Source organism: Dreissena polymorpha, chromosome 15 (genome assembly GCF_020536995.1).
Source record: "Dreissena polymorpha isolate Duluth1 chromosome 15, UMN_Dpol_1.0, whole genome shotgun sequence".
NCBI classification, from domain to species: domain Eukaryota; kingdom Metazoa; phylum Mollusca; class Bivalvia; order Myida; family Dreissenidae; genus Dreissena; species Dreissena polymorpha.
The window spans coordinates 1241684-1257519 of NC_068369.1; the positions used below are offsets into that span (position 1 = coordinate 1241684).

At 34.7% G+C, this 15836-nt stretch overlaps 1 protein-coding gene and 1 long non-coding RNA gene across 2 annotated transcripts in view; one reads left to right on the forward strand and one right to left on the reverse strand.

Annotated features, from left to right (window-relative positions):
- Positions 1–15836, reverse strand: part of LOC127860831 (transmembrane protein 65-like) — a 29193-nt gene that overhangs the window by 11683 nt on the left and 1674 nt on the right. Inside the window, exons 2-6 of the mRNA XM_052399137.1 lie at positions 13404–13448; positions 11362–11429; positions 8347–8401; positions 7983–8025; positions 1030–1135 (exon numbers count right to left, since the gene is read on the reverse strand). Coding sequence (XP_052255097.1) covers positions 1030–1135; positions 7983–8025; positions 8347–8401; positions 11362–11429; positions 13404–13448 — 317 coding nt within the window. The remainder of the gene's footprint in view (positions 1–1029; positions 1136–7982; positions 8026–8346; positions 8402–11361; positions 11430–13403; positions 13449–15836) is intronic.
- LOC127860841 (uncharacterized) lies at positions 1502–7044 on the forward strand. The gene is made up of 4 exons (XR_008039938.1): positions 1502–2018; positions 2555–2695; positions 3144–3317; positions 4312–7044. It is a non-coding gene; the product is annotated as an uncharacterized LOC127860841 (long non-coding RNA).

Sequence of the window (15836 nt, forward strand, 5' to 3'; positions counted from 1 at the left end):
CAAGGTTTCACAATAGACTTACAAGAAAAACCACCCCAACACCGCCTCAAAGAATTTTTTTACACAACCAGAACATTTTTTTTTATGTTTTGAGCAAAATTTACCATCAGTGGCTCATGTATAAAACTTACTTGAGCCACATCAGAAAGTTGCTACGTGTTTTAATTGACAAGAATCATATCTAACTTAAAGCAAAAATTATGACAGCAAAAGGTCTGAACAAGTTTGATGAAAATTGTGCATAAAATGTTAATTCTATAGCGCTCATTTTATTAATTTGACCTTTGGGGCCTACTTTTTAACCCCACAAACATTGTAAGGTTGAACCATTTTTACGCAAAAATAAATGGTGAAGAAGCATTAAATAACAAGAGTGCTAAACTGTCACAAGATACGCCCGTTTTAAGGGTTTTGACAACTTGATAACTATACCATGACCCATATTTGAACTACATATCATTCTGACACAAACTGGTGAAGATCTGATGAAAACTACTTTAATTAGAGAGCGGACACTATGCTAATGCTTGAAATGCGCTAAGTGACCTCGTGACCTAGTTTTTAACCTGGCATGACCCATATTTGAACTTGACCTACGTGTAGATATAGTCTAGACACAACTTCTGACCTAATTTGGTGAAGATCGGATGAAAACTACTTCAATTAGAGAGCGGACACCATGCTAAATGCTTGAAATGGTTTAAGTGACCCTGTGACCTAGTTTTTGACCCGGCATGACCCAAATTCAAACTTGACCTAAATATTGTCAAGATACAACTTCTGACCAAGTTTGGCGATTATCGGATGAAAACTACTTCTATTAGAGAGCGGACACCATGCTAAATGCTTGAAAAGCGCTAAGTGACTCCGTGACCTAGTTTATGACCCATCCGCCCGCCCGCCGCCAAGGTGAAACTATAATACGTCCCTTTTTTTTTAAACGGGTGTATAAAAAGGATGTCTCCTTTCAGTAGATTATCACTTTTTATACACTCAAAAATTCCTATGAAATAACAAACAGTGGCTTACAGTGAACGCTGCCAACCGGGTGATTCTCATGTCCACCTGTTCCGCTGTCATGGCAGGTGTCTTCACACCCCAGCGACTAGAAACGCTCTCGATGTGGTGTGCCATTCTACAGTCAAACAATACATAATTTGAAGCATTTTCACATTAAAAAAGTTTTTGTAAACATTCCACATACAATCAAATATTTTTTTATCAGCTTAAGGATGTTCGATCGTTTCCACTTTACGGTAATTGATTCACTATATTGTGAAAATTAAAAACCTTTATATATTTTCACGGTTTCAAAATATTAGGTTGGAATAAACGAGTGTAAATTCTAGTTTTACTGTTTTGATAATGCGCCTTCAAATTTTCGGCATTTACATATTTTCGAGATTTACTGCATTGAAACCAAGCGTTCGATTGCTTGACGTCACTTCGTGATCGACATCGATGAAACGCTTGCTTACGCTGTAGATGTTATTTTCTGTGCAAATGCAAGCGTCTATTGATAACGAAACGATAATTTGTCAACAATGAGAATCAGATACTTGGCTTAATAATTTTCATTTAAAATGTGTAATTTGGATATAATTCGGAATACAAAACGAAACTTAAAAGGTATTGAAAACAACAACGTTCAAAAGAACAATGTGGATTTCAATAGAAAGACTATTTCCACCGACAATCAGGATTTCCGGTATGACCACTGTTATTTTGACGATTTTTCTATCGTTTCGTCGGTAAGCGTGACCACATGTGACAACAGCGATGCTAGTTGGATATAAAATTGGTAGACGTGTCGTTGAACTCGACGCATTGACCGAATCGCTTTTAGCATGCAGTGCTTGTCAAGTGCCCATGAATTTACTTAACACTGTAGAAAGCATGGATTTCGGACAGGCATGTGTTTTGGACATACAGTTTAGCAATTGTGGTGCAGTAAATAATGCGGCTACTGGACGGAAACATGGCAGAGTTTATGACATGATCACAAAGCTTGCATTTGGGTAAGACTTCTTTGTCTTTTTGGTACATTGGTGCATTATATCATGATTTATTGTCTAAATTACTGATACTTTTGAATACATTCAGATAGTTATCTCTAAGTAATTCGCGTGTAGTCTACATGCATACATTTTTTATATTGTACTTGCTATATTTTTCCTTCATATTTTGTCTGATTTACTGCCAGTAAACACAATTACAGTAGAATGTGAATGGTTGTCCTAAGTTAAACATGTATATTTTAAAGTGACATAAGTTTATTTTCTTCCTGCAGTCCTAGTTATTAATACCGGTAATAAATATGAAATTTTACAAGTTTACAAAACATAAATATTCTCAATTTGTCAAATACGTATTGGTTTTGAAAATAAAGGGCTTGCATTAATTATTATTTGTGTGTATGTAGATCACTAGGTCTTATAAAATGTTGTAACTTTTGTAAATTAGTGACATTATTTCATATTATTTTATTCCGCATAAGCATATTCTAGCATTGTGCATTGTCAACTGTTCTGTCATTTACTGCAATCTGTTTCAGGTAAATCAAAAACTGGGTGTTTCACCTGGGACTTTCACATCGAAACTGGCCCTTCTCCATGACCTTCAGCACAAAAAAAGAAAGGCTATAGCTGTTACTCGTGCAGCAAAACAGTGACGCATAAGACTTAAAACTCGAACGGTATTTTTAATTATGGGCATTTTATATTTAAAACACAGTATTCTTCATTTGTATGCCCCCAATTGGCGACATAGTTTTCGCACTGTCCGTTGGTCGGTCAGTCCCTCACACTTTTCTTGCCTGCTCTCTAATTCAAGTAGTTTTCATCCAATCTTCACCAAACTGGGTTTCTAACAATTGTATGGATGATTTTTTTATATAGTTACAAAGTTGGAGTTTGGGGCATCCGTGTCGTGTGGACACATTTCTTGTTGTAGATTGTATCAATAGATCCATCAATTATATATGCAAAGTAGTAGTAACATTTAAAAGCATATGCTAATGTTTGTAAATTGATTATTGTAAAAGCATTAATGTGCTGTGTAATCATTTCTTTAAATAAAAATCGGAGATAACCCATGAAGGTGCAAGCAAATTTTCCAATTTGAAATTCTGTTTTTCTGTTCAGGCATTCAAAGGACAGTGCAAGAAGTACGAGCGGGACCAACATACAGTTCAAACATAGAGGACCAAGACGTTGAAGTTACAACTATACCCCCACCTATACCCAAGCCTGGTCCAGCAGGGCTAGACACTACTGGGAAGGAATTTGTTTTCTTTGATTTGGAAACAAGAGGGTTAGGTAAAGTTTATTTTTAACATATTCCTTATTCACAGTGTTGCACATACAGAAGTTTATCTTGGTCCAATTCAGGTATTTAGGTACTCTAAATCTCCAAAGTTGAACTTCTATTAAAAAATATACATATTTACTTACATGTATAACATAATTCAACCTGCTACTGCTGAGTAACTCAATGTGTAAGAGATATCGTGTGAATTGTTGGTCAACCTAGCATATGATTGAATTGCAACAAGAGTTATGTTCAGACTAATTTCTCATTTTGCTTTCATATAATACATCATTCTTAATCTTTATTGATAAAATGATAGTAAATACCACTTAGATGATGCAATGTTACATTACCCACAACTGGCTTTAGTACATTATTGTGCATCATTTAAGAATTTAAACACTCTTCTCTTCGCTTCTTCAGATTTATGAATACATAAGATCATTAGATGCCAACAACTTACTTTGATATATCCATGAATGGAAGAAAAGAGCGTTTCAATTTTCATAATAACAGTTATTATGCCCCCCTTGGAAGAGAGAGTTAATATTGTTTTGCTGGATGTTTGTCTGTGGGTAGATCATTAAGTTTCCGATCAATAATTTGTCAACTTTTTCACTGATTGGCTTTTTACTCTCCATGTGCATAGGGATTGGACAGTATATAACCCCCATTTAAATTATGGTCACTTAGTCAAAGGTCACAATAAGTGTGAAAATTGTTTCCGATCAATAACCCTTCAACTGAAAATTCTCTTAAACCACAATGCATAGAGAATGAATGTGAAGGAACCTCTTCTACGATTGTTCACATTAAGCTTAAAAAAAAGTCCTGTCCTGGTGGGGGGCAATGTTTTTCCCTTTTATATTTATTGTAAACACTTCAAATGTATTTTAAGAAGTTTACATTGTACTTGGGGGAGCGACCCAGGGCTCTGTGATTAACGGGGCTAAAATGGATTTTGTGCAATTTCTATTTAAAATTTTTGTTTTGTTTTTTCAGAGCACACTTCTCACATAATTCAGATAGCTGCAGTGCATTCAACTGGTCAATTTTCAACATATGTGATTCATGAAAAGAAGATTTCCTTGCAAGCGTCAGAAATAACTGGAGTGACAGTTGTTAGCGACTCTATGCTTGTCAAGAGACAAACAGTAACAGCTGTCCCCATCAAATCTGCATTGACAAGTTTTATAACATTCTTACAGAAATGTTCACCAATTATTTCAGTTGGGCATAATATAGAGTCTTTTGATTGTAAAGTGTTGCTCCGTGCTATCCATACTTGTTGAAAAATGTTTGAGTTTCAGCAAAATATTTGTGGCTTTTTAGATACTTAAAAATGTTAAAGGAAATATTACCAAATATGAAATCATATAAGCGGGAACATTTAGTTAAAGACGTCATTGGTGAATTATACATGGCACATGGCGCTATACAGGATATTTTAGCTTTACAAAAGTTAGTGAACTCTGTTCCTCTTGACCAAAAATTGTTAACAAATATTCATTCAGCTTTTACCGAGCAGTGTTAACATACAATGTGTAACTAAATGTTGCTTCCAACATCAAATCTTTACAAACGATAATTGATACAAAAGTTATAAGTCAAGGTGTTGCAAGGAAAGTTGCAGGAAGTGGATTTCAACTTAAACATTTGAGTCCTGTATCAATTGAAACGGACTGAGTGGTTTGAGGAGCCCCCTGTCAGAGGTTACAAACAGACAAATCAGAGTAACAAAATCAGAGAAAATAATATGTACAATAGCGAGTTATTTGTTGCCTGACATCTAACCAATTGTAATTTGCATCTTGTATATAGATAAGCTATGAAATCTAATAGCTGTTACATAATTGTTTTTCCTTCTCGATGACGAACATAGTTGTGATTCTTATGTCAGTTGTATTTCTCATGTTTCACCTAAGTTGTAAGATATTTTTGGCAGTGCATTAAACCATAGATGGTGTGTGAAACATAATTGCCCAGCTTATTGTATTCTTTGTTGTTTCAAGCTTCACTGGCCAAAGGCCAGCGGGGCTTATGTTATGATTCTGTGTCCGTCGTGCGTGCGTGCCTGAACGTTTCCTTTAAACATCTTCTTCTCCTAAACTACTGGTCCAATTGTGATGAAATTTCTTAGGAATGTTCCTCTTTCAACGTTGTTCAAATTATGCCCCTGGGGTAAAATTTGACCCTGCCCCGGGGTCACAAAATTGAACATATGCTTATATAGGGTCTATTTTGTGAAAACTTCACATATTTTTTCGTCCATAACCATTGGGCCTTGGGCTTCCAAATTTGGTATGTAGTGGCATCTTATAGTCCTCTACCAAGTTTGTTCAAATTATGCCCCTAGGGTCAAGTTTGACCCTGCCCTGAGGGTCACAAAATTGAACATATGCTTATATAAGGCATTTTTTGTGAAAACTTTAAAAATCTTCTTGTTCATATTAGTATGGCATAGGGCTACCAAATTTGGTATGTAGTGACATGTAATAGTTCTCTACCAAGTTTGCTCAAATTATGCCCCTTGGGTTAAATTTGAAACTGCCCCGGGGGTTACAAAACTGAACATATGCTTATAAAGTGCTTAATTTGTGAAAACTTTAAAAAAAAATTGTCCATATCTATTGGGCCTAGGGCTACCAAATTTGGTATGTAGTGACATCTTATAAACCTCTACCAAATTTGTTCAAATAATGCCTCTGGGGTCAACGTTGACCCTGCCGCGGGGGGTCACAAAATTTAATAAACGCTTATAAAGCGCCTATTTTGTGAAATCTTCAAAAAACTTGTTGAAAACCATTCTGACTATGGCTACCAAATTTGGTATGCAGGAACATCTTAAAGTCATCTACCAAGTTTGTTACTTTGGGTCAAATTTGACCCTGACCCGCGGGTCACAAAATTGAACATTATATACGCTTGTATCTTGCTTATTTTGTGAAAACTTTAAAAATATTCTTGTCCTTAACTCTACATCTAAGACTTAGGGCCACCACATTTTGTATGGAGTGAGATATAGTAGTCCTCTACAAAGTTTGCTCAAATTATGCCCCTATGGTTAAATTTGATCCAGCCCAGGTGGTCACAAAATTGTACATGTGCTTAAATAGGGCCTATATTTAAGTATCTGCACATGCGGAGAATATTTGTTTCAGTCTTTTTTTCAGCAGTGGAGCGATACAGGGCCATCATGGCCTCTTGTCTTTAAATACACATCACACAGTTCTAAAAATAATTTTAAAATACCTAGTACATATGTTCAATTTACAACCAACAACATGGGTAACAGGTGGGTGGGGTAATTTAAGATGTTTATTTGAACATCAACATTGTTTTTTCAGTTGTTACATCTGAAATATGTTCATAACAATATACATTATAAATATTTCTACGTGTATCACATTTCAGTTGATAATTTAATTGTTATGGAGCAGTTATTATATAGATATGTTTTAATTACTATTACAATGTTAGTCATTGTATTTTTGAAATTAAGTCCATATTAAAATTTCTATAGCAAAAAAAAATCCACGGTGACCTATCAATTTCTTTACTTCATTTTAATGCTTAGCTAGTTTCCTTTAATTATTGAGAACTTCAAATGAATATGAATATTACATCAACAGAAATATGTATCTGTATTGCATGTTATCTATTTTGAACTGTGCAATAAAAAATTCAAAACAAACAAAAAACTAGTCATACTTATTTCTCATTATTTTTTACGATTTCCATAATTTTTGGTTTTAAAACTGTTCACTATGATAATACACATGTTACAGTTGCTAATCTAATGCAATCTCAATACTATTATGCCATTTTAAATGTATTGCACAAAAACATTTTACCGTACCTCCAAATTTATGCCCCGCAAAAATGACCTTTTTTCAAACGCACATGGCATTTAAAAATCTTCGTTATCTCAAAATTATTCACGGTGACCTCTCTTTTTTATTTTATATTAATTTCAGATACAGATTCATTAATCACCATACAAAAAATTATAGCATTCCGGATATTTTGAAAATTTTCACAAAACGATCGAACATCCTTAAACAAATAAAACATTCATGTACAACTGCACAGACTTGTTTACAATTTGCACTATGCGAGTCCCCGGTTTTATAGGCTCTACAAGTATATTCATACATGCATCATTTGATGATACACACCTTATTAAGGACAATCTTTTAGTGAAAATAAGAGTGTGTCACATAATAGTTATAATACTTAGTACATGGTAAAGGTACAGGGTTTGGCTTAAATGGGTGGAAAGCCTGATCAATCAAGTGGACATTGCAAATAATTTAATCAATCTAGTGATGGATTTTGTATAAAACAGGAAATTAAGGTTTTTAATCATAGCAAAGTCATAAGCCATGTAACATTCACCAAAATATACTGAAGTTAACAGATAATCACATTTTTGTTATGACTAGATTTTTCTGAGGTTTAGCCCTTTGCATGCTGGGAAACTTGTCGTCTGCTAAAATGTCATCTGCAGAATTTCTGAAATTAGCATTTTCTTCAAAGAATACTATCAGAATAGCAAACAGTTTGGATCCTAATGAGACGCCACATTCTGTGGCATCTCATCTGGATCCAAACTGTTTGCAAAGGCCTTCAGAATTCGGTTCCAGCACTGAAAGAGTTAGTAATCCACTTACTGAATGCCTGCAAGATCAGAGATCCAGTTGCCCAATGCAGCAGCTGCAATGTAACATAATACTCATTAGTTGTCCAAAAAATGTCAATGCAATGGCCAGGCCTACATGTATATGTCTAGTTCTATCATTAAAGCAGCCTTACTGGCACCTTTTAAAACTGCTTGGGTAGCTGTTAAGCAAAATTAGAAAGTATCACAATATTGAGACAATAATTAAATACATGTAATGTGTGACAAACTTTTTTTTCAACTATGTATTAAATGTTGTTCTAGTGTAAAATAAACATAACACACTCTATGAAGTTGACGTAACGAATAGGTTAGCTCATAATGTATCAGATATACATGTACATGTAAATACATACCTGCCATTGTGGAGATTGCAAACATTGCACCAAAATGATGTTCTATGTAGTCACCCTAAAAAGAAAAACGACAAACAGAGATGATTATCTATGCTATTTTAAGTTTCATTATCTTTGTGCTGCTGGTTTTAACAACATTCATTGTAGCATGTAAACAGTGCTTCAAATTACCTTTCTGTTTTTCGTTTTGTTTTCATCTGATTCAGTTATCATTGATAACATTACACATTTAACCGTTTACCAGATACGTATTTTTACACATTTGCAGTCCCTTAAAAAGTTAAATTTACTTAAAGACCTCTCTTACTAGATTCAAGTTTTTAAAGGATTCATTTCCAAACCTAAGATACTGATGAGCAGCAAACAGCATACAACCTGAACAGACTGTGAGTGACTCACAGGCTGTTCTGGTTTTTTGCTGTTTGCTCATAGCTATTTTCACTTTGCAGCTGAGTGGGAAAGGGTTAACTAGTTTTCAAGAGTCCTTTTGAAACAAAATATTTCCTTTAGGAATGGAAACTTGATTGTGGTGTAAGGGGGCAGAAAAGCAGTTACCAACAGCTAATAAATTTTAGCAGTTTAATATTACAAACTATTAAAAGTCTGATTTGAAACATTGATCATAAATGTGATTGGTACATTTAGCACAACAAAAGTGCAAGACTGATTAATTGGCATTCTTATTTTTTCAAGGATATAATGTGGTGCATATAGTCAAGCCTACTAATCTCTGATGATTTTCTCTGCAAGAGTATGATGCATCTGAGAGCAAAATATGCACAAACCCCGGCTTCTGCCCCTTTTAAGCTTTAAACAATCAAACCTGTAGGCCACAAACATTTGCAAATAGGAATCAATTGGATTTTAAGTCCAACAAAAGTGCATTAGATAGAATTTTCAGGCATTTAAAACTGTACATTAAAATATTATTGCTTAAAAGTACTTTTTTTATTGATGTTCAACTTGAATTAATTTTCATATCATCATTTTTTGATTGCCAACAATAAACTCAATTAACTTGTCTCGCCCATATTTGGCTTCTCAACTTCATATACCACGCAACATGACTCGAAATCAATATAAATGAGTCAATTAACAATGATGATGCAAAAAGCCAAAATTCTCAAACACAAAACATATGAGCCTTGCTCTGGGGAAAATGGGGCTTACAGCACGTGTGTCATGTTTTATCCGTATTTGCCTTTGCCACACAGGCTAATCAGGGACGGCATGTTCAGCTTTCATGGTATTTTTTGTTTAATGGAAGTCTCTTGCTAGCAAAAATCCAGTTTAGAGCAAAAGTTCCTTCCCTTATTAGCCTCCACAGACTGCGCAGGCTAATATCGTACCACATTTTAAACTTTGTTTTCCCAAAGCAAGGCTAATGTACAAATGTAGAATAGAAAATACAGAGTCAGTGCAGCTTGTCATCTCATATCAATCCAATTATTGATGAGAGAATCAGGACAAAACTTTATTGTTCCTAATCCTACGTCAGATTGTCTCTGATATTCACGTCGTAGATAAAACAATTGTATGGCTAACAGAAAATCAATGGCAAAAAAACTGCCTTGCAATTAAAGAAAGAAGGAATTATTCATGGGATATAGTACATTCATGGCATTTTACAGGCATTGACAAAATGGACACAACTTCTTGCTACATGTATATACTTGGAGAATTGCTTGTACCCATAGGTAAAAAATACTTTAATACTTGGAGTTGATACACAAAATATAAAAATCTGATGGCAAAAATGCAGAAATATTTTATTTAATCTATTTGCAAGACACATTGATAATTCAACAAATGCTCAATATACTTAAATGAACATGTGACATTGCTTGATTTTCTGATAAAAGAGTCTAACAAGTCTAATAAGAGAAGTATCAAGTGCCCTCACACATTAATATGCTATCACCATGATCAAAGTGCATCAATAATAAGATGTTCCCTTAATTACTAGCATGCCCAAACAAACTTGCTATCCTAAATTGAGAGTTGATTGCAATAATGTTGCATCTGATATAAGAGTTAACAGAAGATACATCAGTTTTCTGCTCAGCTCTAAAAATCTAAACATCAAATAATTGCTTTCATAGCCTGTGGAAAAAGCATCCTGTTCAGTATAAAGTCTTCACAGCAACATAATTAGTCCCTGTGCTGTAGTAGACAGAAGTACTTAGTCATAGACAGAAGTACTTACATGTAGCCTTAAGTCAAGAGAGCATTGTGCTTACATTTACAGTGCTCCAGCTAGGATTTGAAAAGGGCAGGGGGGCTTTTTTGTCAAAAGGGCACTTTCGACGCGCAGTATTTTGTCAAAAAGGCACTTTCGACGCGCAGTATTTTGTGAAAAAAGGGCACGTTCGAGCGCGCGGGTGTTTCTGGAATGCTTCCTATTGCATGTTAATTTATATGTTATAAATAAATGTATTATTCCCATTATTATTAAACCATTCAAATATAATTTCTACAATGAGGATTAAACTAATTACAATGTAATAAGATTATCATATGTAAAAAAAAAAAAAAAAAATTGAGGGGGGGGGGGGGGGGGGGCCAGGGCGGGGTTCGGGTGGGCAGGGCGGAGGTTCGGGAGGGCAGGGGGGCGTCGCCCTTCGATTTAGGCCTAGCTGGAGCACTGCATTTACCACTATGTACATCTGAAGTAGTACATGTACATGTATGTGTGTGTGGGGGGGGGGGGAGATTTGTATGTAATTTTACAAAAAATATACCTCAAAAGGAGACGGAAAGAAAAAAATTCAAAGGCAACTCAAATGTATTTTAAGATAATATTCAAGGAAAATAATAATTGATTATGCTTCATAACCTCATTCTGTAGTATTGGGTTAAGTAAAAGTTTTAGATTAACTACATACATGTACTAGAAATTATGTTTATAAACTGTTTGGGCTTTACAAATTGCTCATTTTTTAGAAGAGCCATTTTTTGAAAAAGGTATAGTTTTTTTTAACGAGGAACTTTACAGATATTCTAGATATAACTTACTGCGATTAGCATAAGAAAGTTGTCAAGGAATCCAAAACCAATGAAGGGTACCGCATTGTGAAGCATCACTGAAAGCAGAACTTCTTTGTATTAATGTTTAACTTTCAACCGTGTAATAAATCTCACAAAATGAGGTCATGCAATAATCAAAGAAATAGACATCAATAGTCAAATGTCCACTCCAACCATTTTCAAGTTTGAAAGAGAACAAAATTGTTTACCGTACATTTAACTTGATCAAAATTTAAGATTATGAATTTTGATTTGCAATCAACAAATTATGTTTATATGAACTTCAACAATAATTGTACGGTACCCTTTTAGACAATGTTTTAACATCAAATATTGTTAGGAACATGAAAAGTATTGTTTTTGCTAACACAAATTATGTCAGCCCAGCCTTCCACCTGCTAAAGTCTTTTTGATACCTTGGTCTGACACACATAAAATGTCACAAAAGCATGCTTTATTTGAAATAAAAGTAAACACATGTAGAGCGGCTTGAATCAGTTCAGATACAGATCAGACCAAAAATATAATAAAATTTAAATGTTTTTATAAAAGCTTATAATTTTATAATTATACCGTTGTCCTGATTTTCAAATTTTTCAGAACAAGGGCTGTTTGTAAAACATGCATGCCCCCCTATATGGGCTATAAGTTGTAGTAGCAGCCATTGTGTGAATACATATTTTGTCACTGTGAACGGTGGTGGTGGTGGTGGTGGTAGTGGTGCTGGTAGTAGTGGTGGTGGTAGTAGTAGTGGTGGTAGTAGTAATGGTAGTAGAAGTAGTAGCAGTAGTAGTAGTAGTAGTAGTAGTAGTAGTAGTAGTAGTAGTAGTAGTAGTAGTAGTAGTAGTAGTAGTAGTAGTAGTAGTAGTAGTAGAAGTAGTAGTAGTAGTAGTCGTAGTAGTAGTAGAAGTAGTAGTAGTAGTAGTAGTAGTAGTAGTAGTAGTAGTAGTAGTAGTAGTAGTAGTAGAAGTAGTAGTAGTAGTAGTAGTAGAAGTAGAAGAAGAAGTAGCAGCAGCAGTAGCAGCATTACAATACCAATACTTAAGAATGATCAAATGGGAAAAGGTAACCTAGCACTGGCAGTAAATATGGGGCTCATTTACAGGTCAGATTTGGAATCTCTGCTGTAAAAATGAGATTTTAAATGAATTAAAGGGAGGCAAATGCTGTAATAAAAAGGACATGCATAAACGGTAGTTGTTTCCCTTGTTTGAACCATGCTAAATCCTTAAAATGCCTATTTCCAGTAACTGTGACCTTCACCTGTGACCTTGACCTTTGACCTAGTGACCTCAAAATCAATAGGGGTCATCTGCGAGTCATGATCAATGTACCTATGAAGTTTCATGATCCTAGCCCCAAGCGTTCTTGAGTTATCATCCGGAAACCACCTGGTGGACGGACCGACTGACCGACCAACCGACCAACCGACCAACCGACATGAGCAAAGCAATATACCCCCTCTTCTTCGAAGGGGGGCATAACAAAATAATCTTTGTCCAAGAATAATATTATGAATGGGACCATGAATAGTATTAGTTGTAGTACGAGTATGACTATACCCATATACTAATTTCCCTTGCGTACTTACATAGCACTTTGAAATACATGTTTTAAGCTGTAAACTGAAAAAATCACACATTGTATACCTGCTTTTATACGTTGAATACTGATATTTCACCTTTGAAATACATGTTTTAAGCCGTTAATTGAAATAACTGCACTAAATTTGACATACCTGCTATAAATTGTATACAAAATACAATACTTTGAAATACATCTTTTAGCTGTAAACTGCATGATATTGCACTTTTACAAACCTGCTTTAAGTTGTATACTGATAGATCACTTCGACATACATGTTTTAAAGCTGTGTACCAAAATCATTGATTTTTGACAGAGCTGCTTGAAGTTTTATACTGATAAAGCACTTGTTCATACCTGTTTGAAGTTGTGTACACTGTACTGATATTGCACTTATGCCAACATGTTTTAAAGCTACGGACTGAAATATTTGCACTTTGAAATACCTGCTTTAAGTTGAACATTGCTGGGTCGACCCTGGGCGCCTGCCCCTGAAAAGTTGACACAAGATGTTAGCAAAACAGTTAAGCCCACTATATATACTATAGATCACATGTCTATATGCCAGCTGTAAATAAATTATTTATTTTAACTATAGTTTACATAATTTAACAGTTTGAACATAGGTGATATGCATGACTTAAAGGGGCTGTCAACCACGACGATGAAGAAAAGAAAAGTTGTAAAATACCGTATTCTTTTACAATTAATAGTTAATATTGATTAAAATATCACGACTGGTATATAACATTACTTGAAAAAGTTTTTAAGTTTTCATACTTTCAGTGTATTCTGTAATAAATTTTACTGGATATGTCTAACTACCAGTTAACAATAGATAACACCAGAAGATTGATCATCATCGTCACGTGGTAAACCCAGGAATGCAAATTGTGCATGCGTAGTGAATTGAATATATTTTATTTAACCTACAGCTAAATGATTTTATAGAACAAAATATGACTCATACAGAAAAGATAAAGTTTTATCCACGGATATTTTTAGATAAGCTTAAATTTAAATTTAAGTTTAAATCTAAAATTAGACAAAAACAAAGACTATGGAACAGATATGTAAAAGATGGTGATCTATGCGCTTATGAAGATTATAAGCGCACAAGAAATCAAATAAGGAATTTGACAAGGAAAATGGTTAAACAAAGAGAGAAGAAAATAGCTGAAAATTCTAAAAGTAATCCGAATGCATTGTGGAACTATGTTAACAGGAAAACTAAAACTAAAGTATCAGTTACAGACTTGTATAAAGATGAAAATAAAACAGAAATGACAACAAACGATAGTGAAAAGGCAGGGGTCTAAGTGGACTTTTTTACATCAGTTTTTACCTTCAGTTTGTTGACAATCTTTGGAACAAGCATATTATTTTGCAAAAAATCAGCAAAAAAATTACCCAAATATTTTAAAGACCAATTTTGAGCAGAAGATTAGGAAAAGACAGACAATGACAATGCTTGTTACAAAAAAAAATGCAAGCGGATATGACTTCCAGTGACACTTATATGAAGAGATTCTTTTAAGTCCGACCTTTTAGATCTCTTATGAAATCTGCAAACCTGATATCAAGTAAGGGACACTAGGCCCAGACAGAGTGCCAATATTAAGGTACTTTTTGCATTTGAATAACTGGCAGATTCCTGAGAATTTAGCTACCGTCTCTATCCTAATAAATGCTCCCGCCCTAATAAACGCGCCCCTATCCTAAATTAAAATGAAGGAGTGATCAAAATAATAGCGCCCCCATTTCTCGGCTGCTAAGGGGTAAAGTAATTGCATTTTATTGACGGAAATTTTTTTATCAACAAGGTAATTGGCAAGAACCTTATAGATATAAAACTTTAATAATAATAACATATAAACATGTATTTGGAACAGACCAATGTAAAAATTAAACTCCTACATGCAGGCGATTTTATTATTGTATCGGTGTTTTCAATTTTAAATGTCAAATTCATGTAACGTTTTTTTTGACACCGTTTATTTAAAATACGGATCTACGGTTGTTCAATATGTGGTACACTGGGACGAAGCTACCGTAACCATAAACTTTCACTAATTAACACTGTTCATATCTCGGCCACACATAATGTTACAGTTCTCACTAAGGTCATCTCTGCAACAGCCCTTTCATTCCGTATGATAATAGGGTGTAGTATTCTTATAAAATTATTTGTGATATGTTTACGATTGCTCAATGAACTCGGAACTTTTCGCAAATACCGGTTAATACATTTTAGGTGTTGGCTCATGTATTATACCTAAAGGAGGGTGAAATAAACGCGCCCTCTTTGTGATTTGCATAGCGCCCGGGCGCGTTTAATAGGATAAAGACGGTATGAAAATACAACATGTGGTACTTTGTTTTAATTTGTTCAATCTACAAATGTATTAGCAAAAAGACCTTAACATGTCATGGAGGTTCACATACTGGACTATGGGATAATGCGTAAGTATGAACTAGTCACCCAATAGGCTCACACTGTAGAGTAAGACTAAGACTATCTTCCTAGTTTCCATGCAGTTGTCAAATATATATAATACAAGACAGGTACAGGTAAACTTTTCCTCCTCAGTTTACTTAACGATGAATAAAGCCTGCCAAATTGGGCAGATTGGGCTGGAACAGGTACTTTTCCCCATTGGGCCGAACAAAATCGCTGGTAACCTGATTTATTATATGTCTTCCCAGTAACACTTACAGATAAACTATTGTAACATCCCACTTACAAACACAAACAGGACCCTGAAGCACTTATTTGGGTTTAATGTGCACTAATTGAAGTAAACTTGACCTGGTGAGTGGTGACCTTGTTTTTGACCTCACTTGACCCAGATTCAAACAAGGCCTTGATATTGTCATGA